The following is a 25616-nucleotide window of genomic DNA, read 5'->3' as shown; positions in this document are numbered from 1 at the left end:
ACAAAGCAACCTAGGATCCCCTTCAGACATGTCCCAGGGAGAGCACGCTTCAGTTTTACAGAAGCCATGACTCACTTCACTCAGAACCTTTGTGAAGCTCTATTAGACAACAGATATCCAAGCAACCACCACAAGAAATTACACTTGTTTTCATAGAATCAGAGAATGTCTTCAGCTGAAAGGGCAAAGATGATCTTGTTCCAACCTCTCTGAAGTGTGTTTTCTTCACATGAGATTTTTTTTTATCATGAGCATTTTTTCTCCTAGTCTAAATAGGGCATAATAGTAAAAAACAAGAATTCTGCACATCTCATTTGAATTCTCATTAGTCTATAATTTTTTCAACTAAACTTCTTTTGTCTACGAAGATTTCTCTAACACATGAAGAGAACACAACCCCATTATGGATGCCCTAGTGAATCCAATTCCCTTTCTATCACTCTGAACATATTTTTAGTTCAGTTTTCTAGCTGAGCTAATTAGAATTTAAACCTTGCCATCACTCTCAACAGCAAAGTATGACTGCATGCAGATGGCTGATGCAATGAGAAAGAAAGAAGTACTTTTAACCATACCACCTCTCTAAAGAAAAGCTTACAGCAGAAACACCTCTCACCCAGTTAAAAAGTGTCTCCTTCTTTAGAATTTTTATGTAAAATAGAACAATAAACTATAATCCTGTCCTGAATCTCTAGGTACTCCTACAGAATAAAACTTACAAACAGGAAAACTGAAAACCTCCTGCCACTTCATACAATTAATGCCATTGTTTAAGTCAACCAAGAAAGACAGTTCTATTTTTGAAAATACAAAGTATTTTTAGCCTTTGACAGGGACAGACTAATCCCTGATGGAAAAGGATGTGCCACTAAGAGCTTATGATAGTTATACAACTTAAGAAAAATGCCCATAATACAGTCTTCTGATTCATAGACCAACATTAAGACTAGAATCATCCTGTATGCTTAAAAATAGCAGCCCAAACACAGGGACACATTCAACGCAAGATGTATCAAAAATATATACATGTATTTAAACTCTAGTTTATAGTCTTTAGACTTGCTAAAATCAAACAGGAGATAACATGAACTGGTACACAGTTTTGACCATAAAAAAAAAAAAAAAAAAAGAAAACAATAACAACCCACTCTCACACCTTCCCCCACTCCTCAAAAAATACATTAATGTCAGGTAGTTAAATTAGTTAACTTTATTTGACACACTATTCCTGGTAGCAGCAGACAAAAATAATGGTCAACAACAGAAAAACTATGGCTTGGTAGGTTCTGGCTGTACATCAGGGAAAAATTCTTCACAAGGACATCTTATAGCACTGGTCCAAGGTTATTCAAAGATTTTGAGGTACCTGGGAAGGTTTGCAAGAATCAGAAAGACAAAGTCAGGGTTGACCTGGTCTATTTTGGTGATGATCCTGCTCTGAGTATAGGGCTTGAAACAGAGGTCTCCTACAGTCTTCTCCAAACCATATTTCTACAATTCAATAGCATGAAAATATGCTAATTGTTTCTCAAGGAGGCTAAAATCCTTATTAATTTTGCATTAAAATATCTGAACAACTATTTCCTTCCTATTTTCATATGAGGTAGGCAGTGGCATTTAAATTATCAAAACCAGTTGAGTTGCAAGGAGCCAACCTACAACCAGGTAGAATATGACACTGGCATTCAGGACCAGGTGCGTCATTTATTTAAGAGATGACTGCCATGTCCTACTTGTATTATTATCTGGCAAGATGAGAGCAAATTTTTTTACACTTCCATCCCTTTTTCAGGGCCATACTATCAAAGGCATTATGTTGTGATCTCAAAATTGGGATGCCATTTCTTCTGGGACACTAAGCTCATAGGAAAAAAAAAACTAAACAGGAATCTCTGTAACCCATTCAATTTGTTAGCAACATCCTTATAAACTTTCTACTCAATGCAGTAAGAGTTTAAAAAAAATCCACTCATATTGAGGAACAAGGCATAAATTGTAATATAATAACAGTTAACATGGAGGGAGATGCTAATTCATGTTTATGTCATTCGTAAATGTAACTAATTCCTTCCAAGTATTTCATTGTTACCACTTTTTCTATTTCAAGGATTGAGCCCTGGGAAGAACAGTAGCACAGAGAACAGGGAACAGAAGAGGGTGCAATTCCTGAACATCACAGGAATTCTGGAAACTGACCAAGAAGAAACTGACATAAAATTAGAAAGGTTACTCCAGTATATTTTCCGGTTTTCATTGTTATTACAAAAAACTTAGAGAAAGCTGTAAAGAGGACTGGTGTCAGAGCCATTAGAGGGAACTGAACACTGCCTTTTTTCCTGCCAATCGTCTTTCTGCCTCTAAGGACAGACTTCATTTTATTCCTACACAAACACCTAAGTTGCCTTCTGGTTTTTTTCTGATCTTGCTACTTAACAGACATTTTAAAAACAATATGCCCATACACAAAACATACTGTTTAGATGTATACAACCAACATTTCCTGCTTGGGATGCTTCAGAAGTGCTTTTCTGCAGACAAAGCTTAAGTATTCACTACAAAGCTGTTTGTTGCATAAGTTGTATTTACTTATATAAGCCGAATAAGGCATAATCTTTTTAACATAATGTACAGGACAACTATACTAGAACATGTTCCAGGAGCAAAGAAGTGACCTCTGGGAAGCACACAACACTTCTACAATGCTGACTTTCATGCCTGCTGCTGACACAAACACAGTCATTGTCATAGCAAAACCTTATCTGTCAGCCCTCTAAGGGGAAGAAAAAAACCTCAAGAGATTTCTTTCACCATGTTTTGCATTGGGAAAAACCCATACCAGCTTTCTTTCTAAGTTTGATGGGGTAAGAAGCATTTAAGATGGTAAAAAGGAAAAGAAAAAAAGCACTGTTTTAGTTTATAGTAATAGTAATTGCTTTTAAAAGAAGCTGATCACAGTTCTCAAAGGAATTTAACACATCAAAAGCAACAAACTTGCTCATATTCTGCCTGAAAAAAACTGGGCAGCTGTTAACAACTACTACTCAAGCGAGGTTACTGCAAACAAATGCCCCATGAGCAGACAGGCAAGCATTCTTGAGGCTTTACCCCCTGCCCCCTCCATTACCAGTCCCCACTGTTCAGATTTTCATTCTACCCCAAACCTGGGCTAACTGATGAAACTTGTGATTTGCTGAGTATTTCTCACTTCCTGTTACAGACCTCTAACTCCCTCAACGTGAAGAAAGTCAGAGATTCAGGAAGTGAGATGGAGTAACCATGCTTCATGCACAAGTGGTCTCTGCACATTGTTCTTCCTCACTGCTGCTTTTATGCTGCCAAAACTGATGTCAAAACTCCATCTGACTTATCACAGAAAGACAAGCAAGGCCCTGAAAAAGGTTTTCTGTAACAGTGAGCTTTTATGTTGAACTTCAAAGGGAACTTTTACAGAAATTACTTATTATCAGCACACTGAAATCACGGCTAAAACAAAGGATGACATTAAATACATTAACTGGACTTTGCACTAAGAAATAAGCTTAATCTGTGCATACATTATAGTAGAAAGAGGTTTGCTGAAAAAAAAACTAAGAAAGAGCAAAGTATAAGCCCTCCAGAAATGGATAGTCTTGTCAAACTGTTAAAAACCAGAGATTTACAAACTTTTCTATGGGGGATACAAATAATCTGCTCTGTGAAGCCCTAGGCTAGAACTCCAGGCAGCGGCAATGGGTTTTTTCTGGCTACAAGGAACTTGTGGCCTATATCCCAAATGCCTCCAGTCCATCACTAAGTGCACTATTCTGTCTGTAGTGGAAAGGATTAAAAATGAGTCCTGTGATTTCTTCATAAAAGGCTGCAAAGGCTACTTGAATATGTACATTAAATACTGACTAGCTACAGAATGTTTCCAGTATTCACAGATAAATAGTCTAAGGCCACAACTGTTCCTCTCTGTGGCTTTTCTGAAACTGATCTGACTCCTGTTCCCCTTCATGAGATCCTGATCTACAGAACTGCTGAATACAGGCCAGAGAGTCTTCTTTGACATTATAGTAGCAAGGACGAGTGAAAAGTCCTCCCTGAAATCCCCCAGCAGAGATGCAAAATGACAGGCATGTCCAGGTCTCATGATATTAACCTAAGTACAGGTGAGAGAATTGTATGATGCTCCTTGTTTTTCCTCATCAGAATACTAGATACCCACCACACTCCAAAAATACAGATTACAGGACATAAAAACATCTACCTGATATTTCACCTGAGTATGATGCAAATGACCTGGATAAGAAGCAGAAATTGTAGAGTTTAGCTGGGAGAGAGGTAATTTCCTTCACAGCAGCCCCTATGGTGCTTGTTTTGGGAGCACAGCACTGTCTCTGCTTTTTCTGAGAAGCACCACGGCCTCTGCCACCCCAGTGAGGGGTGCACAAGAGGCTGGGAGAGGACACAGCTGGGACAGCTGACCTGAAATACCAAAGAGATTCCATACTATATAATGTCATGCTCAGCAATGAAACTGAGGGCCAGGTTTCTTCCAAAGTATTTGTTGCTCAGAGACTGGCTGGGCATCAGACTCCTGGTGGTGCATTTACATCACAATGTTCACTCACTTTTTCTTTCATTATTAAACTGTCTTTTTCTCAAACCTGAAGTTTAGGAGGTTTTTTCCTACTTTTTTGCCCTTCTGATCCTCCCCCATCTCACCATTTAAACATTCTGGTACAACTCAGTGACATAGCTCCAAAATACATCATATGACAGAAATAACTTTTTGCATGGTAACCAAGAGAATGCCACTAAATTCTAAGTAAGCAGAACTTATCCTCACTGAGTTATTTCCAATTAGAACAGCAGAAATCATTTTTCTGAGAAACAACTACTAATGTTAGCTGAAGGCAAAATGCACCAAGTTCACTGTGCAGAACACTCCCACTAGCCAGAAAAAAGTCCTGCTGGTATTTTTTATGTGAGGAAAACTGAGCATACTGTGAGAGCTTGTTCCTATGGAGAAACTGTCACAAAAGAAGGCAAAGTATGAGGTTAAAGCAGCAGCTATTTCTCTCTGCAGAACATGAATGTATGAAACTAGTAAGTGCCTTTAGTTTAGTTCAAGCCAGTTTCAAATTCAGAGTATACAAGTTCACATAGAGTATGTCACTGTTACTTGAAGCAATTTCTCCATCTTATTTTCGTGGAAAATTATTACCATAATTTTTTCCTATTCGTTAAATCCTGGAAATAGGCTACCAGAATCTGAAATAACCTTTTTTTTTTAATCCTAAAACCCCCCCAGAAATAAACAGACAAACTCTGAGCATGAATCTTCATACTCCCATCAGTTATACTGACACTTTATTCTAGCAAGCCATGGCAATACCACTTAGAAGGACTAGAGAGTAATACAGGCTTAAGTGCAGTGCACATTTCTGATTGTCAGGGTAGATAATATCCAAGTAACACAATAACTCTGACTCACAGAGGGCTGGACACCACTTTATAATGTGAGACTTGGCAAGCAGAAAGGAAGGAAACAAGGAGAAATGCCTCAAACATGATTATTTTCTACGCTCCAAATAATCAAGCTACTTCACCAAACATATGCCAATACTTGCCAGGATCCAAGGGCATAGAGATTAACCTCAATTCAATTAAAACCAGGAACTTCTCTGAAAATCCATCATCTTCCAAAATCACAGAACACAGTAGACAGTGAGCATTGCCAGCAATCAAGCTCTAGGATCCTTGTGTTATTGCACTTTTGTGATACCAAACTCATAGCACAATCTACATGCTTCACCTACACATTGTCAAGCCCATTATCTTTAGCAGCAGAAGAAAACCCCCCTCAAGATACTTCATAATTAAATTTTGTTTCCTGAAATTCACTTCTGCCTTTCACTACATTGAATAGTTATATCTATTAACTTTTCTTTTTCTCCTTAATAAAAAAAAAAAAAAAATAAAGCACTAGAATACCATGCTTGGGACCTGCTGGAAGAAAAAGTGCTTGAAAGAGCAAAACCAAGTAACTGATTCTGGTTTTCCATGTTCCTTGGCATATAAAGAAAAACTACAATTCAATTGAAGTAATCAGGATTTTTTTAAATCCTTAAAAAGATAATATATTCCCTTAAAAATGATAGACAGTATAGACCTCAGGGTCTCATAACATCAAAAGTTCCTATTCTATCAGCTAAGCATTCCAGAGAAGTTGTTGGAAGGTTATTAGAAAAAGGGGTTTATTAAAGTTAAACTGGAAGAACTCCTAAAAAAGTAGTAACTCTGATTCTCTGCATCCAATCTCTTTCTTCCAGGAAAGCAACATTCTATGAATTTTCACACTATTAGCTTGCAACCAGAAATATTAAATTAAATTAAATGAATTGCATATAACAATAAGGGAGAAAGATCTGGGGACTTTCCACAGCACAACAAGCTTATCTGATGAAGGAAAATGTTCTGGTCTGCAAGAATCATGGGCCCTGTATCTCACCACATTAATATCTAGTTCTTATCCCTTCTGTTCTAAAAGGCAAAACTCAGAATGTGCACAAAAGAAAAAGCTCTGCTGAGGTTTAGAGACCATTTAATTTCTGCCAAGTCCCTGATTCTCTAATTAGGTAACCGAAATAAAAACAGTCTCAAAAACACTTAAAATATAAACTTTGTATTTCTTCTGTAAGCGCTACTGAAAGAATGGTTATACACAGGTATCCCAACAGTTGTTAAAAATGAAGTGCAAAAGCTCATGTGAGTCCAGAAAAGGCCACAAACTGACAGGAAACAAATAGAAAACCCCAAACACAATAACTGTAGTTTGAACAGATATAACTGTAGTTTAAACAGATATAAAATGCCTTTTAATCTTTAAATTTAGAGCACTCTCAAAAGTGTCAGATCTACCCAAACCTCAACATCCCCACATTTAAGGTTTGTAAATTTCTGTCCTCAGCTCCCACAGTGCACATCAACATCATGCAATTTCAACTCCATTGCCTATTTCATTTCCTAATTTTCCTACCTTTGCACAACATAATATACAATCAACTGGATACAGTTTAACATTAAAGGTTTCTTTCTCCCATCTTTGTCAAAACCCATCTCTCCTCCAAATCACACAGGTTTGAGCCAAACACAAGAGGTACTTGTCTTTTTTTTAAACCCTGCATTTTCAAAGAGAATGAATGTTCCTGAAATAAGTATGAGTAGAAGATGAATTTGAAAGAACATTTAAGAAGTTATAAAAAAATCCCATTACAAATATATTTTAAATGCACCTGCAGTCCATTCCCTGCATGAGTGAATTTATTAGCAACTATATATATCTGTACAAACAAACTCAGGTGCAACCTTCAGGATTAAAGGGGATGTTAATGCTAATTCTCAAATTAAGTTTCTTATTTTTAGTGGGCGTAACAGAAAGGAAATAGCAAGGCAACAATTCATTATCTGAGCATTGTTAAAACCTGTAATAATCTGCCAACTTGTGAAAAAAATTCCCCTCTGAAAAAGCCCCAGGAGCTTCTTCCCCAGCACCACATTGACAGCAGATGGCCAGCATCAAGTCTGCAATTACCAGCCTGGCCTGACAGTCCCACAGATGACAATGATACTCTTTTCTTTTTGTGGTGTGTGCAGGGGGCAGCTTGAGAGATGCAGACTGCTAGGTATCATAGGCATCAACCCCTTCCACTAAAAATATACATATACAATCAATTTCAAGGCCTGTCATATGATTCCCCCATTAATCTTCATTTCACCATTACATTTCCCTCCTTTTTTCTCTAACACTTTCTTTTCTGCTACTTAAAAGTTTTTCAAACAAGGTGGTGGGAAATGTGAAACATAAAGGATGCAGGAGAACTGACCATTGTAAAGCATTGCCAAAGACAAACCTCATGAACTATCTGTTGTTGCAACCTTGCAACCTTTCCCCCCTTTATTTTATTCTCCCCCCACCCAGCCCTGAACAGATTATTCTTTTGCCTACAGAGGAGAACAGAACATCTGATGAGGAGCTGCTGTTTCATTTCCTCTCCTTCATCCCACCCCTCAAATGGGGAAGCCCTCAAGAGGGGGGAGGGGAGGGTATGGTTTTAATTCAAATGCTGCATCTTAAAATACTATTGTGCAGCATTTGGCTGGGAGTGATTAAAGCTATATATAAATACACAGCATGAGAGTACTTCATCCCCCCTACATCTCTGGGGAAAAAAAAATACCAAAAAACTTTTGCTTTAATAACCATTTATTATTTCAGTTTTACACCCAAGAACTTGAATATTCGAGCAAAAGATTTATTTTGCCAAAGCCAACAACTGTTTACAAATGAAAGGAAGCAGAAATCAAGTTATGAGCTGAAAGATGCAACAGAAAGAGGGTGGAAAGGATTTTCTCATGTGCAAAAGGGGCCTGACAGACTTAACTGAGGCATTTGGACCTCTCCTCAGGAATGCTCAGCCCTCCACAGAGCCTTCTGTCTTACACCGATTCAGCATTCCTTACTTCATTTCTACTAATTCTTCCTGTTCTTCCTCATTCCAGCTACCCCTTTTGCAAAATTTATCAGGCATAGAAAGCTGCTGGAGAAAAGTATATCACAATCCTGCTGTCATTCATTATCTGTCTCAAAAATCTTACTGGGAAATAAGTCAATGCACGAAGAAAACCTCAAGTCTCACTACATCTCTCTCATTCCAGCTTAATTCCAGTTGACAGGTTGTATAGGGAGGGTGACAATGTTAAGGAAACACTACCACTGTAGAGGCTGTACCCCTCCCTGATAAAATCACCTTTGACTAATCATGATTTAATCCAAATTATGTTTTGACAATCTTTAGATACTGTTAATTCTTCTCAGAGATCGTTAACTATGTGTCAAGTGCCATGCAATAAAAAGTGAATTCCTTCCCACCAGTGGAGAAGAGCCAACACGCTTTCCTCATGGCAAGATGAGCAAACTTTCTTTGCTGACACACGCTACGTGACACACACAATGAATACCAGAAAGCATTGTCCTTTTATCAACTCCCTCGAAAGTTTCTGCTTTTTCCCCACTTGTTTATCAAGTGCTGTAGTACAGGACATTACTCCTCTGTATAAATCTGGCACTTCTTGCAACTGCAATTATCAAAACATGTAACACAAGCACCCCCTTTGTGGCAGAGATGCAAGTTAATGCACGCAACTCATGCAGAACTAAATTAATCAACCCTTACCAAAACAATTACTTGGCTCCAGCAAGGAAAAAACTGCGTGTGCTCAACAGCTTTACAAAAGTACAGTTAGCTTGTGAAAAACATCTTTAAAACGTTTTGGATTGTTTCTCTCTTGGAAACATACAGAACTTAGCAGTGTTAACTCACCTTCCACACTGTCAGAACAGGAGGTACCAATCCCAGTGTCTCCGCTGTCAGAAGCTATGCTGTGTCTTCTCACAGGATTGTTTTGACTGCTTGATGAAATTGTTGAGGACTGCCACAGGGATTCAGTACCAGGTAACCATCCCACTGAGGAATAATCCGAGCCTATGAAAGAGAAAGCCAGAAGTCTGTCATTGGAGATACAATACAAAAATCAGGAACAAAATACCTGCCAAGATGAAAACTGAATCCTATGTTTCATAGATAAAACTTGAGCCAGAGGGTGTATGCGTCTTAGAGGTTTGGTTTTTTTTGTTAAGTAAAATCCTTTTGCTAGATGAAAGCTTCCCCAAAATTCTAACATATATATTTTTACTATTTTAAACTTTTCTTGTACTCTTTAACAAGACATTTATCATACGATTCCTATCCTAGAACTGATCCTCAAATCACAGCAGAATTTTGCATTGCAAGCTTTCAAATACACAGCAATTAATTAATTTTAGGACAGAAACCAGTTGAAGATTTGGCCACTGAGGTACAGTCCTTTTCTGCTGTGCATAAACCACATGACCTAGGTGATAAAGCCAGCAATAAAATCGTCAACACTGATACCTAAAGTAATTCCTTATGTAGCTGCACATAAACAGCCTTTGTGAGACACATATTCATCTAGTAGTTTGTTTCATTTTGGTTACTTTTTTTCATTGAAATAATTGTTAAAATATTACATTTTAAAGTACAATTCAGAGCAGCAACTAGCTCCACTGTTCAAGGAGTTTTTAAAGTAGGCCACATATTCTCACAGCCAACCTCAAGGGAAAATTTATCTCAGAGTACAATCCCAGAAGACCATTACAATTTCCAATAGCCAGTACCTAAATCTGAGCATTGTTTAAAGGCAGAATACTGATCACCACATTCATACTGTGAACCAGCACAGGCACATAATGAACCACGGAAAAAAGTATGGCTGCTCTTCATTTATATATAATCACATACATACACCCCCTCTAGCACTTAGCTTTGTATAGCACTTTCAGCAGGAAATGATTCATGAAGGAGTATCAGCTCACGTATAATGTCTCTTGGGCTACATGACGTTATTTTTAGATCATTTAAACACTTTCAGCAATGTCCATCTGAAGTCGTAACAGCAATTTGCCTCTGCAAGGACATTTGCTACTTCCAGCTGTACTTGTTTTCCAGTAAATTAAATAGTTCAGAAAACAATGCAAAAATTAAATATGTGGGTATATATACAACCCAAATCCCCATACATGAATACATACATGGCTCCCATACAGCAGCCAAATCAATAGACCTAGTAGCTGGAGTGGTGACAGGGGCCTGCCAAGCCAGTTGAAAACTGAGGAACACGATAAATCCTTATACACTAAATTCCTTGTGGCATGTGCTATTGACCTGGTACATGACATCTAAAACAGTCTTTTTTGTAGGTAGGTTCTTGAAGGTCTTAAATATGCCTGTCCAACTTGTTTGCCTCAACTTCATTCTCTGTTGAGATTATGCCTCTTCTTCCCTTTAGCACATTTGCCTACTTTTTCTCCCCATAATTCAAAATCACCCAGTTCTCCTTCCCCTTCATTCTACTTCAGCCATACCTTGTTGATGTATTTCCTTCTCTTCCTTAAGCTTAGTTTTGCCTCTACAGAAGTCTCTTTAACTATTCCAGTGAGTATCTTTCAGGTCCAAGGGTGAGGGGGAAGACCAGAGGAGCCAGACATGGAACACAAGTGCCCATGGCTCACCAGTCACACCCTGTAAAGGGATCCCAGCCAAGATTCCAATGGAATACCACTCCAGGTGTCATCCTTCATATCACCCTCTCTTGTGTCATCATCTAATGTACTCAAGTGTGACAGTTTTGCATACAGCTAGTGGGAAACTGGGACATTTCTTCTTCTCTTACCATCCAGCATATTTTTCACTAATACTCTGGCTGCTTTGGGAACAGTAATTTTACCACACCTCCTTCTGAACAGGGCTACTTTCCAGAAGAATTCCACTTCATCTCTCTCAAGCTGCATCTAGCTATTCAAGCAAGAGTCAAACTGACTTATGGAACGCCAAGCTAATTAAATCAGAGACAATTCTGATTTAGGAGACATTTAAAATACATTTATAGAACAGAAATATAGATAGTTTCACCCTTCATTATGCTGTTTTTCACCATACAACTCTTTGGTGACATTTCAGCTTTTATGGTGTTACACAAGTGTTACACAAGTGTTAAAAGAAATGCACCAGATAATTTAGTATGGAGTAGTGGTAGCATTAAGATAGTATTAAGTGCCAAACCCTTCAGATCTCTTGGTTAGACAAATGCCCAGCACATGAAACTACAACCATCCATACACAAACGCCCAAAAGGGAGAGCTGCATTTCACTCTGGTACAACTTTGAGGAATAAAAGCTAAAAATACCACAGAATGAGAGTAACTTAAAAAAGGACTTTCAGAAGACACGTACTCTAACCTTCAGCTGAAAGATAAGATAATTAGATCAGACTACTCAGGGCCTCATCCAGCTGAGTCTTGAACACCTCCAAGGACACAGATTTCCCAACCTCTCTGGTTCTTCCAGATTTTACCACCCTTCATTCCAAGAAAGTTTTCCAAACACCTCAAGAGGCTCTCATGTTCCAAACAAATTGTTGCAATATACCCCAAAAGATGCAACAACCCAGTGCAACTAGACTAGATTAACAAACAGGGTTTACATACTAGAGGGGGCAGACACTGATTCCCATCGGGATCTCTGCAGGTACTATGAGTAGAGAAAGTAACAGGCACCACAAATCACCCTGTTGTAATCTATTCTCAGTTTTACACCTACACACAGACAGCCTGGGGACACATCAAGCCCCAGTTGCATCCTTCAAAAAATGCTTTTTCTTTGCCCCTTGACATTAAGCATACTCCTTTTTTTTCCTAAAAAGGATAGCTAATAATGCAGGAGTCTGCAGTTTTTGATGTTTCATGGCACACCCACACAATTGTGTTACCTTGCAGACCTAATGGAGATTCTATTTCAGAGAAGGCCATTACAAATAGCAAGTGTCTGCATGAGAAAGTGAGTTCAATCATCTTGGAAAAGCTGTATCATAAACAGCCAAATACAAGCACCAAGATAGTAGAAACAAACCCAAATATTAAGCCTGAACAGTAAGTAACTCATAAAATAGGACCCTATAGATCTCATTAGTCCAAGACATTATTTCTTTATTTGAAACTGACCTTCTGAGCCAAATCCTGAGGAATCCCCAGTTGCTATGCACCCCATTCTCTGCTCCCCATCTCCTTTCTGAACAGCTCTCTGCAAATGTACGATCTTTCATACAGCAAAGAGCCCACACTAAAAGAACCAAGTGTAAAAGCAGAAGATACACAGGAGTCCCCACGCTTCTCAGCCAGCACACCTGCCTCACCCTGCTGCTCTGATCTCTAACCTGCCAATCAACAGCCACCATCCATCTGCCCAAAATACAGAGTGGAGTAAGAAAAGCAAGCAAAAATTTCTAATCAATATTTGTGCTGCTGAATTGCATATTAGCAATCTGTCTGTGATCATTCTTTATGGGGTTAGAAAAATCTACCTTTCATAGCATTCACTAGGAGAGAAAAAAGTAGTGTCATCCTACCAGGCTGCAATTTCCATCAACAAACATGACAACATACACATAAGATCACAAAAAAATCTCAAAAGAAGCCTTGTTTATACAAAAAGTTGAATGTCTCCTTAAATTTGGTCAGTGAAACATACCAACATAGTCCTCTGTTTCCAGCTTAGGCATTTAAAACAGATCCCTTTACAACTAAGTATATAAAGGGCAGGAAGTAGATTATTTATTAAAAGGGAACAGTTGTTGAAATTTCACTCCACAAAAACATGTATCTTTTTCTGTGTTACAGAACACTGTCATCTATTGCTGTGAGAAAGACTCACAGTTAATTCTGGATCATTACCATGCCTAATTTCAGTGGCATGCACAGATCCCCTGTGAAGTACATACACAAAATAACAACATTACCGTCTTTACATTTGGTTCCTAAAATACCTCTAACATGCCTGAATGTAAAGATTGTTATTTTAAGTGACAGCTGTGATACTGTTACTTTACCTAGACACTGCAACAGCAAAAGACTTAACTGGGTTTCACAGCAGATACATCCTGAACTAAGAATACTGATTTTTCTATTCCACACTATGACTGACATGGATTGTGACCAGAAGTGAAACACACATGACAGCCAGTGCAAATTTATACAGTCAAAGGATTCTGAAGAAGATCTCTCTACAGTACTATCAAAACTAACTACACAAAGCTCATTCTGGTCATCATGGATGTGACCAGGCTGTACAATCATATTTCACGCCAGGATGGCACTGAAGTCTGCCTGAAGCCCTTGCAAGGAAAGAGAGTCAGCATTCAGCCCAAAGACACTGCCACAGTTAATTAGTTTACCCTCACCATCTGTACCTTTACCCTAAACACTGCTAATTATGCACAAAGATCACATGACATTTTGAAAGAAATCACCCCACCTTCAACCCAGCTCTCCCACATCCACTCATATAATCCCCTGACATTGCTGAACTTATTCTGGTTGCATCTTCTACACATTCCCTTCTCAATAAGTTCTTTAAGGTATAATAGCCTCACTTTCACTTTCTCTCCTGTACCACAGGGCTGCATAATCACACATCTAGGAAAAGTCTACAAATAAACCCACAAATGGTTTCTCAATGATATGGTTGCTGTATTGTAAGAAAAAACTTACTTTGGTTGGAAAATGTTTGTTTACTCATCATACCTGCAAGATCATTACTGCCACAAGGTTAAAGAAAATCTCACACTGGGATGTGCTTCATGCACAACAAGCCCTCATGGATAATATTCTTTTTTTTAACTGCTGGAAAGACAACACCATGAGAAAAGGCGATGGAGGCAAGGGAACCCAAAATGCTAAAAAGCCTTTCCAAAAGTAGACACAAGAGCAGATGTCACACCTCACACATTTATACAGGACTTTTAAAAAAGATGAGAGCTAGCAATAGAATGGTGCAACAGCAGCCTCCTTCAGTCTAAGGTGAAGCAAATAATAAGGTGCAGTCACTCAATCTGATATTCTGACACAATAAAAAGATCCTGGCATGACAGTGTTCCTTCCAGACACAGGCAAAAAAAAAACTGATAAGTAACTACTTCATAAATTCTTTCAAAAATAGTGTTTAAAAAATGGCATCCCAACCCTAACCTCCTAGAAACATACTTCCTAGGTGCACTTCACCTTCATGGTCCTTTTGTAAAACAAACTGCAAGTTTTAATACAAATATGCAAAACAAGTTCCAGGTCTACAATACAGGCTGTTTGCTTCCAGGGTGAGCAGAACATTGGGAATAGAGATTTCTAATGCTTCCAGGGAAGGTGGCCAGATTTCAGTTTCAAGATCCTTTTTTTACAAATGCTCTGGAGGTGGTGGAAACTCATAGCTCTACCAGCTGGCCATGAACTAAGATACCAGAAGGTCCCAGTCCCTCCTCTCACACAAATGCAGCTGAGAGTAGGTGGATGATGCAGTTTAATCAAAGTGCAATAAGAAGCAGGGTAAGGTGGGATGAAATGACAGCCTGAACTATTTCATTTTTACGTTTCAGTTTCTCAAAAGTACTTTATAGTGTCAGATAACTGAAGTATGATTCATCCTAAGGACTCATATCCTTTATTAGTGTGCTTTCTTGACAGAGCCTGCAAGCTATTTAACTAAGTTCTCATAGCTTTTCAGTTACAAACAGATTAGAACAACAGTAAGCATGAAAAAAGATAAAAATGTACAGATATAGAGGGAAACAGGGAAGAAAAATAAGAATGTGAGAGTTTAAACAGAAGAATATTGAGAGAGACCTTTTTATCAACTTACAAAGGCTGATAACACTGCCTGGTATACAAAGGCTTATGCCTGTCCTCTGTAATACTAATGTGCAAAAGAATTCACCTTCCAGAGAGAGAGAGAGAAACATAAAATGGTAGAGGAAAAAAATTAAAGTAGAAGAAAGAAACCTTAAGAAGAAAATACTCAAAATACAATCCTCAGAGTACATAACCACCTGGACTGGCAGTATCAAAACTGCCTTTACAAAAAAGGGCTATGGTCATATTTTAAGGAACATAAACTTGTGCTTCAGTATCCTGTGAGCTAAATTTAAAGTAGATTGTCACCAAACCTACAGCTTCTTTCGCCTCTCAAATTCCTTAATAAAGGTTAAATAGTTTTGATTTTTTTTCCCCTCACAGAAGTGGCTAAATGTACAATCTCTCATCATAGATAATTACAACTATAAAACATTTGTTTTCTACACAAAACAGTATTTCAAAGTGAACCTTTACAAGGTCTGATTTTTATGACAAATGTGCACAGGACTGTACAACAACAAGCTACAAGGTATCCCATGCAGGAAAGTATGCAATTTAAAGGAACAATGGTAACTAAAAATAATAAGTCAATTGGATGGATGAGCATCAGGTAGCTCGCTCTCTGTACCCTCACCAGAGTCTAAGAAAGTAAGAGGAGAACAGCTCTGTCTTTCCATCATAGTCCAGCTGGCCAGCTTATGCTGCTGGCTAAAATGGGTCTGAGCTGGGAAGGCTGTTTGACATCAGAGCTAACTGGACCTACTGGTCAGCTGCTAGGCAGAGGCTGCTCACTCTGCTCACACTCACACTCATCCTGCTTCCCCAGCATGGGCCCTGCCACTCCAGAGCCTAGAGCAAGCGGGTCAGGAACAAACTGTCCTCACTCACGGAAAAGGTTATCTGCTCATTTGACTTTATAAGCTTGCTCAGCCAGGGGCCAGACAAGAAGGAGTGCCAGGGAGGGAGTGGGAGCATACAGGTCTGATGCCCAGCAGCAACCAGGCTTATCCTACTGCCAAACTGCACATTGAGGCAGATTCTAAACTGGAGCTAGATATGCATAAATCTCTGGCTGCCTTCACTGAGGAGGACAAAATCCCTTCAGCTAGCAGAGAGTTGTGCTCAACTCTTAACTAAAAAGATGGCAAAATCCTTAAACTGACACAGGTATGAAATATGGAGCTTTGCCTTCCCTGACTTCTACTCTAGAAAGTATGTAACCCAAACACAAATTCATAACACACTTCATATTTCATACACAGACAGCATTTAGCTGTAGTTATTTAGCATCAAACCAATGATTAAATTCCAGCCTTGAGAGGAAAGAAAGCGGTTTGCTCTCATTTCATCACTGACAGGAGCAAGACCAAAAGCTCAATCCAATTGTTGATGGCACTCCTGTGAGTTTTCTGCCTCCAGATAGAACATTTGCATAAAACAGAACTTCAAAATACAAACTGCAGATGTTTCTTATTTCATGTTTGGCACACAGACTACAACTATTACCTCATGGCTGCTATGCTGGCTTGCCTCTTTGTTTTTGGACTCAATGCACTATTCACCCCATGGAAACACAAAATGATATTCCTAGTTTCCATCCACTTCCATAACAACTACAGAGGAGAAGACTACCTTTTAAACTTGGAAAGTTTATCAACTGCAGCATGAAGAGGGGAACACCTAGGAAAATAAACACATTAAATTATACTTGAAGTTAATATAAACTTTCAACAGCAAGCCCTCAGGACATGCAGCCAGCTCCTAGGGTCTGTCAAAAAAGCTGGGCACTTTTAGTTGATCAGCTGAATCCTCCTATCAAAAAAAAAAATGTAATGATCATAGCCTATCATCTGCTTCACCCTTTCTTACAGCTTAGCTTTATTAGTATTCAAAACCAGGTAAGTTGCTCTGCAAGCTGTTTGTCATGCTAACATTTTCCTTACAGAATTACCTTTGTCCTCTCTCTCTCTCTCTCTGTTTACAGGCTTAATTCAATCTCCTCTGTGCGTGGGGAAAAGTGAAGTAATCCTAAAATGAGTCAAAAAATACTAAATGGTTTTAAGTAGCTCCCACACTTTGCAAAGTGGAACAAATAGGAGTCCAGCAGTCTTACTTTAGAAAAGAAAAGTGCATCATTTCTCTCCTCTTTGTAGTCAAATATCAGTTCTAAAGATATCCTTGACACTAAAATAAATGGAGAAGACAGACTCCCCCAAAATAAAATTTCACTGAAATATTTTGCTCAAGTATGAAAAATGAAGGACAAAATCTTAGTAGTGTTAAAGAGGTCTAATGTGCATTATAAACACAACAGGACCTAATTTAATGTGCAAGTATCAGAAAACTGAGCCTCCAGGCTATAGGTTTAGTGCATACTAACAGAGGTATGCACAGAATAACAGAACTATGTAAGGGAGTTCCCACATTGTTACATTTCAGTGGAAAGGATGAAATTCTCTCTTAATGTAAGACATGAGGAGATTTTCCTTACAAATTTCCAGTGCCCATGTCACAGAGCACAACTTTTCCTCACAATTAGCTTTACAGCTTCCTATCACTCCTATTCAATGTAAAGAAGGACAATACCCTGGAAACTGAGAAAAGTAGTTAGAAAAAAAAATAATCCTTGAATACAATACACCATCATCTCTATTCAGGATACTTTCAGTCAAAACCAGCACGTCTTATTTTTCTGTCTTCACAACTACAATCACTTTCAATGTAAAGCTTTACATTACAATAATTCTACCAACCATACAAAAGCCTTTGCTCAATCAGTTTTGTAATTTCAGATGATGAAGAGAACAGAAAGTATTTAAGACTGCAACTACTAGCTTTAGTTTTGCTAAGTAGCAAAAATGATAAAGTTTTGAGCAATGGTATTTCCAATGTCTTTTTGCGCTTTTAGTTAGGTCAGTACACTTCATACCTTGTTTTCTTATTACCCACAAAACCACCAGGTCTTTGATCAGTGTTAGCCACTGAACTTTACACAAAGCACTAATTCTCAACTATAAGAATGCCTCCAGAGGCACTGAAAATTGCCAAAAGGTCTAAATGCTGAAGGTAGGCATTCGGGAGGGAAGACATCATCTTACAAGAAGACAGTCCTGAAAAAAAAAAGGGTAATTTGTTTTGAAATATTTTAAAAAGTTGCAGCTTCCCACACCATCTGGAAACTATGCTATGAAAGGAGTAAAACAAACATTAAAAACATAAGGATACCTTATAAGGAATCTCAGTTCTGACTCCAGGATCATTCAAGAATGTTTCTCATCCGAATACCACACCACTGGTCTCTAGTGTATCAGAAGGTTGAAAGCATCTTTTTCTTTTTTAATTGCATTTGCTAGGTATACTTCAGGTATTTTAAGAAATGAAGAGGCAGTTAAGACCTTTACTTGACACAACTTGCACTGCCCTTCCTCAGCAAGACTGAGACAGTCTCCTACCACCTCTTCCGTCATTATCCATTATTCTGGACTTGCTTAAACCTGTGAGTCCACTAATTGGTGGAAGTTACACTGTCCAATGGAATTAATGTCACTTTTTCCTGATCCTCACTTAACCTTCCTTGACCTTCCTGGTAAATCTGGGGATTAACTATATACTTCCTGATGTCATCTGCAGCAGCAAACCAAGACTGTGCTTGCTGGGAGATTTTTCCACTGTCCACCAGCTGATTGAAGAGCTAGTCTACTTGACTCTAAATATCCCACACCTGCCAGACAACAGCATAGATGTTTCCTGCAGTGAAACAGACAGATTTCTGTCAGGTGCCTGACACCAGGCAACTGTAAATCCCTCATTCAGTATTTAACTTCAGTATTTTCCTGGTCCAGCTTCCCCAATTAGTTTGCTGGAAGGTTGAGAAAGTACTAGAGTGGGTACACAGGAGGCATACGAGTGGAGGTACACAGGAAGCTGGGAGCAACTATTCACTAGATTATTTCAGCTGCAAAATGAAATCATGCCCTGCAATCTGCTTGCATACACCCGTTCAGGCAAAAAGAGCAGGTTACCTGCCATATTTTCCCATATTTCAGAGACTATTACACCTTTAAGGAAAAAGAATAAAAAATTCTCAAAACTCAGCCTCTTTTCTTTGTGTTACTGACTCCTTTTACAGATGGGCAGTTCAAATCTCAAAAAACAGCAGAGATCCCTGGGGAATGAGGAACAGAAAGATGCAGTGTCATTTACAGCACGGCTGGCTGCAGAGAAATAGGTCACTTGAGCGTGGCTGTGCAATCAATAGGATGTTCGCACTCAGGCAACCGAGCCAGATGCTGGGGAGCACAGTGCCCAGGGAAAGCCAGCATCCTCAGGGGCAATTCCACAGGGCTCAGCAGTTTCTGGGAATATGAGGCATGATGTGTCAGGACTAACACACTTGTGAGCATATTTACATGAGTTATTCCCTGCTGCAATTTTTCCTCCTCTTCTCTAGGCCTCTGCAGCCGATCTGCAGTGTCTCACAGGCCACACTTAGTGCCTCCTCAACTTGTCCAAGACAGCAAAAACTTCTTATACTTCAGTACACCATCCCTCAGTGCTGGCAGCAATAAACTTCAGGACACTATATTTAGATTATTCCAGAAAAGAAATATCAAAATATAATGGCTTCCTCCTGAAGAAGTTTTATGGAGTGCAGCTGCCCAGCTGCTGGTGGGGGCTGCAGGGAGAGCTGTGTGAGGAGTGTCTGGGGTTGCCAGGCCATGGACACAGCCGGTTCCAGACAGCTCCAAGGCAGCCACAGCAGGGCTCAGCTGAGCCCTGCTGCCATGATGGCAGTGCCTCAGGGAAAGCATTTGTTCAGAAAGAGCAAAACACTCCCCATGAGCAATGAGTGAGGGAGAACAAGAGTGTGAGAAACAGCCCTGCGAACCCGGAGGCAGGAACAGGAGCAGAGGGGGAGGAGCAGCAGCTCTGATCAGATGCCCCCTGTAAGGTCCTACAGAGATCAGGATGGAGCAGGGCAACAGCACAAGGAAGGAGTGTGAAGAGAAGTCGACATGGACTGACACCACGGCCAAATCTGTTCTGCCTGTGACAGCAGCTGGCAAGCAATCTCTCTGTCTTCATCTCAACACGAGCTCTTCCATCCTATTTTCTCTCCTGCCTCACTGAGGACTGGGAGCAGCAAGCCGTTGAGCAGTGAGCCAAGGCTAACCTATGGCAAAAGCCAGTACAAAAGTGACTTTTTGAATCACAGTGAATACGCCTGAATGTGTTTTTGGGCTAATCACAACCACAATGAGACTGTTTCATTGTCAGTGTACAATTCTAAGACATATTTGGCCACCCAAGAGATTACTGACAACTACAGGCAAGTCAGCACTTTTTCAGCCAAAGAACCACCAGCACAGGAAATGACAATTAGTTTAACTCTTTAACTATTAAACAACAAGCAAGTTGTATGTTAAAAACAAGTATCCAAAGAGTACAGAACACAGAGCAGTTGATATTGAACAAGAATAATACTATCTCTCTTCTCCTTAACTAACTTGCCTACAATGAACAAGCTTTGCTTTTAACAATGGTAGATGATCACCTCTGGCTACAACCTCAAGTCATGCAATTTAGGAGGCTTTCAGCTATTCTTACCACCGTGCATCACATTTTGAAATACATGGGTTCTTTAGCAGGTATTAAGTGCCTGGCTAAAATCTTAGCATAAATAATTTTGCACTGTAAGAATCAATATTTGATTGACATAAATTCTAGACATTATTTGGAGAATCTACAGGTGCTGTTTTCCTACCAGCACTTCCTTCACCACCTCCCACTAGGGCAGACAGAATGGTTCAGGCTGCTTTTTACTACATATTTATTCAGGCTGCTTTTTACTACATATTTATTCTGTAAAACTCCTTAAAACAAATGCATTCTTTTCAAAATGACTAAAGTAATAACTACTTCCTTTAATTAAAATTTTAAAAAGCAAAGAATTATTGCAACCACAAGTCTATATTCAGTCAAAGTGTAACATACAGAATCAGAATAACTGCTAACTTGCAAACCCAACACTATAATACACTCTTACATCCATCATTCTTCTCTTGCCAAGCAGTTAAGACATAAGTGTTCTGCACATATTAAAGGAGTGGATGCTATATCCATAAAAGTGAATTGCCTGGAGGGACGAAAAAATAAAGGCGTTGTTTTTGAAGGGAAGTAAGTAGCTCCTGTTCACTATCACTCAAACACAGAATGTCATTTGACCCCATAGTGATCTGTGAAAGACAGCAGAGGCCATTCTAGCAGCCAGTCTTGCAGCTGGAACATTACATTTTTAAGTTTGGGTGAACAATCTTTATAATGCACCGCATACAAACACATTTATACACCTATAACTGGTAACCAGTTTGAAATCTATGCTTGGACTAACTCACCATTTATTGCCTGTAAAGATAAACCTGCCTTTTCAAGATACTTCCAAAGCTGTACCATCCCTGGCTGCACATCTCCAATAGCAGAGCAAGAAAACTTATCACAAAAAGCCACTGGACTTCTGTCTCTTCCTCCACCTCAAAGGATGAAAACAAGTGTCATCAGCCCCATCCTCCCCACCCTGGCTGAGTTAGGAAGCTGCCTTGGAAAGCCACGTGTACCCCAAGAAGGCAGTGCCACACAGGCTTTACAATGTGTTGGGACCTTATTGCTGCTGCCACTTCACTTGTGACATCATTAAATAATCTTTCAGACCCACGTGTGCCATGCTGCCAGTGAGGCTCAAGTACAAGGAACACAGGGCAAATCACACTGCCAGGGCTCCAGGAGCAGAGGGTACAGGCTACTATTTTTAGGGAGTGTCAATAAAATCCTTTTGATGTCCAACATTATCAATAGGCAATAATGGACAGTAGAAAGAAGCTTGACTAGAGGTGGCACAGTTTACTACAAGTAATAAATATGTGTTACTTCATTTCAAAGAGGGCTTCTTTCACTTTCCACAGGCATCTGTTGGGCACGCATGGCCCAACAACATCTAGACCAGCACTTTCATAGTCTTAAAAGAGCTGTTAACCAAATGTGCATTTCAAAGGCTGGTCTAGATAAGTAAGCAAAGGGATTAAAATGCTCTATGCCCTTCACTGCAGTTATATTCCTGTAAAGACAGCAGTTACTCACGTGCTGTAGAGGTACAAACTATGCTGCAACAAGTTCAAGAAGACTGAAAGACTTAAGTCAATCATATACATTTCAAATTTAATTTTTCAGCAATTTAATTTTTCAGGACAGGCACTGAGACTGTAAGGAGCTGAAATTATTTTGCATGAGCAGCAAACTGTGTCATTAAATTCACTGATTATACAAGAAGCACCCATCTAAAAAAAAATCTCAGTGGGATAAAAACAAGACAGCAATTTTTTTTTTTCAGAGAAGGCACTCCTATTGAACCAAAAAGCAACTACCATGTCGAAATGAGAAGAAAGAGTAAAACTGAAGGTCACAAATTAAATATGCTCCAAAAGTGTCCTTGCCTGTTACATTTTAAGATAACCAGAATTAATTTGCATCTATTACTAAAAAACTGGTCATTCCCCTGTGTAAACAGAATAACTCAGTAAGCACCTAGCTTTGTAAGGGAATTATATGATTTTCAACTGTATGATTTTCAGTGATTTTCAAAAGTAAGACTTTTAAATACCTATATCCATAGGTAACGAAAGTACAACTAGCAAAATAGAAGACTTTTCAGTACAAAACTATGTTTACCAAGAATTATCAAGTTATTACTGTTATACTCCCACACCAATTGGAATCCCCATCAAGTAGCTGCCATTAAAGTATTAAACATATCTTAGCAGAAGAAAGGTTCCTTCAGCTTAAGAAATAAGTGCCTAAACTCCTGCTTCCTCATAGGACACTACTGTTCTGCTATTAAATACTTTTCCCATGAACAGCCTCTTTAGAAAAAAAATAAAAACACCTAGCATGGTAGTAACAACAGCATAGAGTCTTAGTAGCTGTCATTCCTTCAATAAAAATACCTGCACGGAGCTAATTAACTTCCACATCTTCAGACAGATTACAAACCACACAAAACAGCTTCTCAACTATTTCCCAGTAGGAGAGATGAAGGAGGGCACTCCTCAGTTGGAAATTATAATGCAGACATCATCTCTCAAGGTTAAATCTCTATCTACTTGCCTTCTAATTAACCACCGCTTTCTGTTAGTTTATCCTATCTCAAATTAGGTCTTTTTTCTACCTGTTTTGCTACCTTACACCTCTACTGCTTACAGAGACACATGCATTTAAATACTCAGGGTTAATACAAGTTCAAAAGAAAAGAAGGGATGGGGGAGGAACTAGAGGCAATACACAAAATTTGTTCTCCAGTCTTACACTCAATTCTGACAAACAAGCAAAGGAAAACATTAATTCAGTAATTCACTGGAATTGCTGATAAATACAACGCAATACTAAAACACTTTATGTGCCCCAAACAAAAGGGAAAACAATGTATCAAATATCACAATCTAAAGTTTTCTGAAACAAGTGAAAAATGAACACTAACAACCTTTGTAATGGTCAGAAGTTAGTGTCAGGGTACATGGTGATGATATAACCTTTTAATATTCCTGTCCCAAAGACAAATAATCAAGAATTGAAACATCCTAAAATCCTGCAGTTTCCATCAAATTAACTGAAATCTCCACACCTATTGTTCAGAATACCCACTATCTTTGCAAGCTGTAGTACAAAGATAATGCAACTCCATTCTTCTGCAGGAAGCACTAAATAGTTTTTTAAAATGCTTCAACAAGGCAAACGTATTATACGTAGAAATTAATAATCAGAGTACAGAAAAAAAAAGAACAATGTCTTCTTTCACCTTATAGGGATGAACATTAGCCTACTTGTAGAGATTCAGGCAGCTGCTGGGAATGTCTTAGCAGCTCTTGTATTTGCAAGAAAAACCCTGTCAGTTGCAAGCAAAACAATCTCACCATTTAAATATGTCAGCTAACTGTATACACATTATACAGTCATCTTTTGTGAACCCAAATTTAAAACATAAATCCAAATTTCTATAGGAAATTACTCCAACAGCACCACTTTGCACTTGCAATGGCAGAGCCAAACCACAGACCTCCACTTGTGATCAATTGCTCCAATAAATCAAAACATGACAAAATATTTGCAGAAGCCCTGCCAAAGTAAGACAGGTGATACAGTCAGTAGTACTTTCAAATCCTAAAAAAGGCATCCTAAAGAGCCGGTGCCTTGCCTTACCTTACCTTTGCCCAAAAGCAACGTTCACACGGCTCTGCAGCCAATTCACCGGTTTTGCTCTGCCAGTTTGACAGCCGTGACACGGGAAGTCAGCCCATCGCTTGCACAGAGGTGTTTCCCCTGGAACAGCCTAACTCTAAGCATTAACATTTCAACGCATCCCTGCCAGCCTGCAGGAGCTAGGCTCTAATTAATCCAGAGACAGAAAAGTGGTGGAGAAAAAAAGGGAAAGAAAAAAAAAAAAAAAAACCAAAAAAAAACAGGACTCGACCCATTTGTTCCGGTCTAAATTTACAACGAAATTTACAAGAGAAGCACGCTTCCAGACTCTGCTTAAGGGTATACCAACATAAATCGGGGATGGAAGAGAAAGCTCAAAACATGGAAACGGATTATGTAGGTTAAGCTCAGCTTTTGTCATCCGCTTCGAGGTCCAGCTAAGGAAACGCCGAGCCCCCGGCTGGGGCCGATTCGGCGCCAGCGGCCCCGGGCCGGCCCCCGCGCCCCCTCGGGGCGCCACGTCCCGCTCCGGGCGCGGGGCAGGGGCCGCGCCGCCTCCCGCGCACGGCGGGGACGGAGCCTCTTCCTCCGGCGTTCCTGCGGGGACCCGGCAAGGAGCCGGGCCGGGCCGGGGGAGGGGACGGGAAGCGGCGCGGGCCCCTGTGCCTCCCCCCCGCCCTAGCCCCTTCCCTCCGTAGCGCTCCTTACCCGCCTTGTAGCCGCGCAAGCCGGGCTGGGGGTGCAGCCCGCCCCACATGGTGCCGCGCCGGGCCGGGCCGGGGGACCGCCGCTCTCCGGCGGGCGGGCGGGCTGGCGGCCCGGATGGGCGGTGGAGGCGGCCGCTCCCGAGGCCGCTGCCCGGGGAGCTCAGCGGGGCGCTGCCGCCGCGGCGGGGGCTGCTGCCCGCCCCAGGGGCGCCGCGGCCATGCTGCCGGCGCTGCCGAGCGCGGTGGGACCTGGCCGCCCCCTCGCCGAGACAAAACTTGCTCTATTGCGCTGCCGCCGCCGCCGCCTCCTGCCTCTCCGGCGCTGGCAGCGGGGCGGGGACAGGGGCGGGAGCACCGCA

The 25616-nt window shown here is 40.0% G+C and overlaps 1 protein-coding gene across 1 annotated transcript in view; it reads right to left on the bottom strand.

Annotated features, from left to right (window-relative positions):
- CEP85L (centrosomal protein 85 like) overlaps positions 1–25354 on the bottom strand; it is a 104987-nt gene extending 79633 nt beyond the window's left edge. The window contains exons 1-2 of the mRNA XM_066547085.1: positions 25259–25354; positions 9369–9530 (exon numbers count right to left, since the gene is read on the bottom strand). Of these exons, the coding sequence (XP_066403182.1) occupies positions 9369–9530; positions 25259–25307 (211 nt within the window). The 5' untranslated portion in view covers positions 25308–25354. The remainder of the gene's footprint in view (positions 1–9368; positions 9531–25258) is intronic.
- Positions 25355–25616: the final 262 nt, after the last annotated feature.

The sequence above is a fragment of the Molothrus aeneus genome, chromosome 3, assembly GCF_037042795.1.
Source record: "Molothrus aeneus isolate 106 chromosome 3, BPBGC_Maene_1.0, whole genome shotgun sequence".
In the NCBI taxonomy this organism is placed as follows: Eukaryota; Metazoa; Chordata; class Aves; order Passeriformes; family Icteridae; genus Molothrus; species Molothrus aeneus.
Note: the sequence above shows the minus strand (reverse complement) of the source record. Positions and strands in the feature narration are given on the sequence as shown.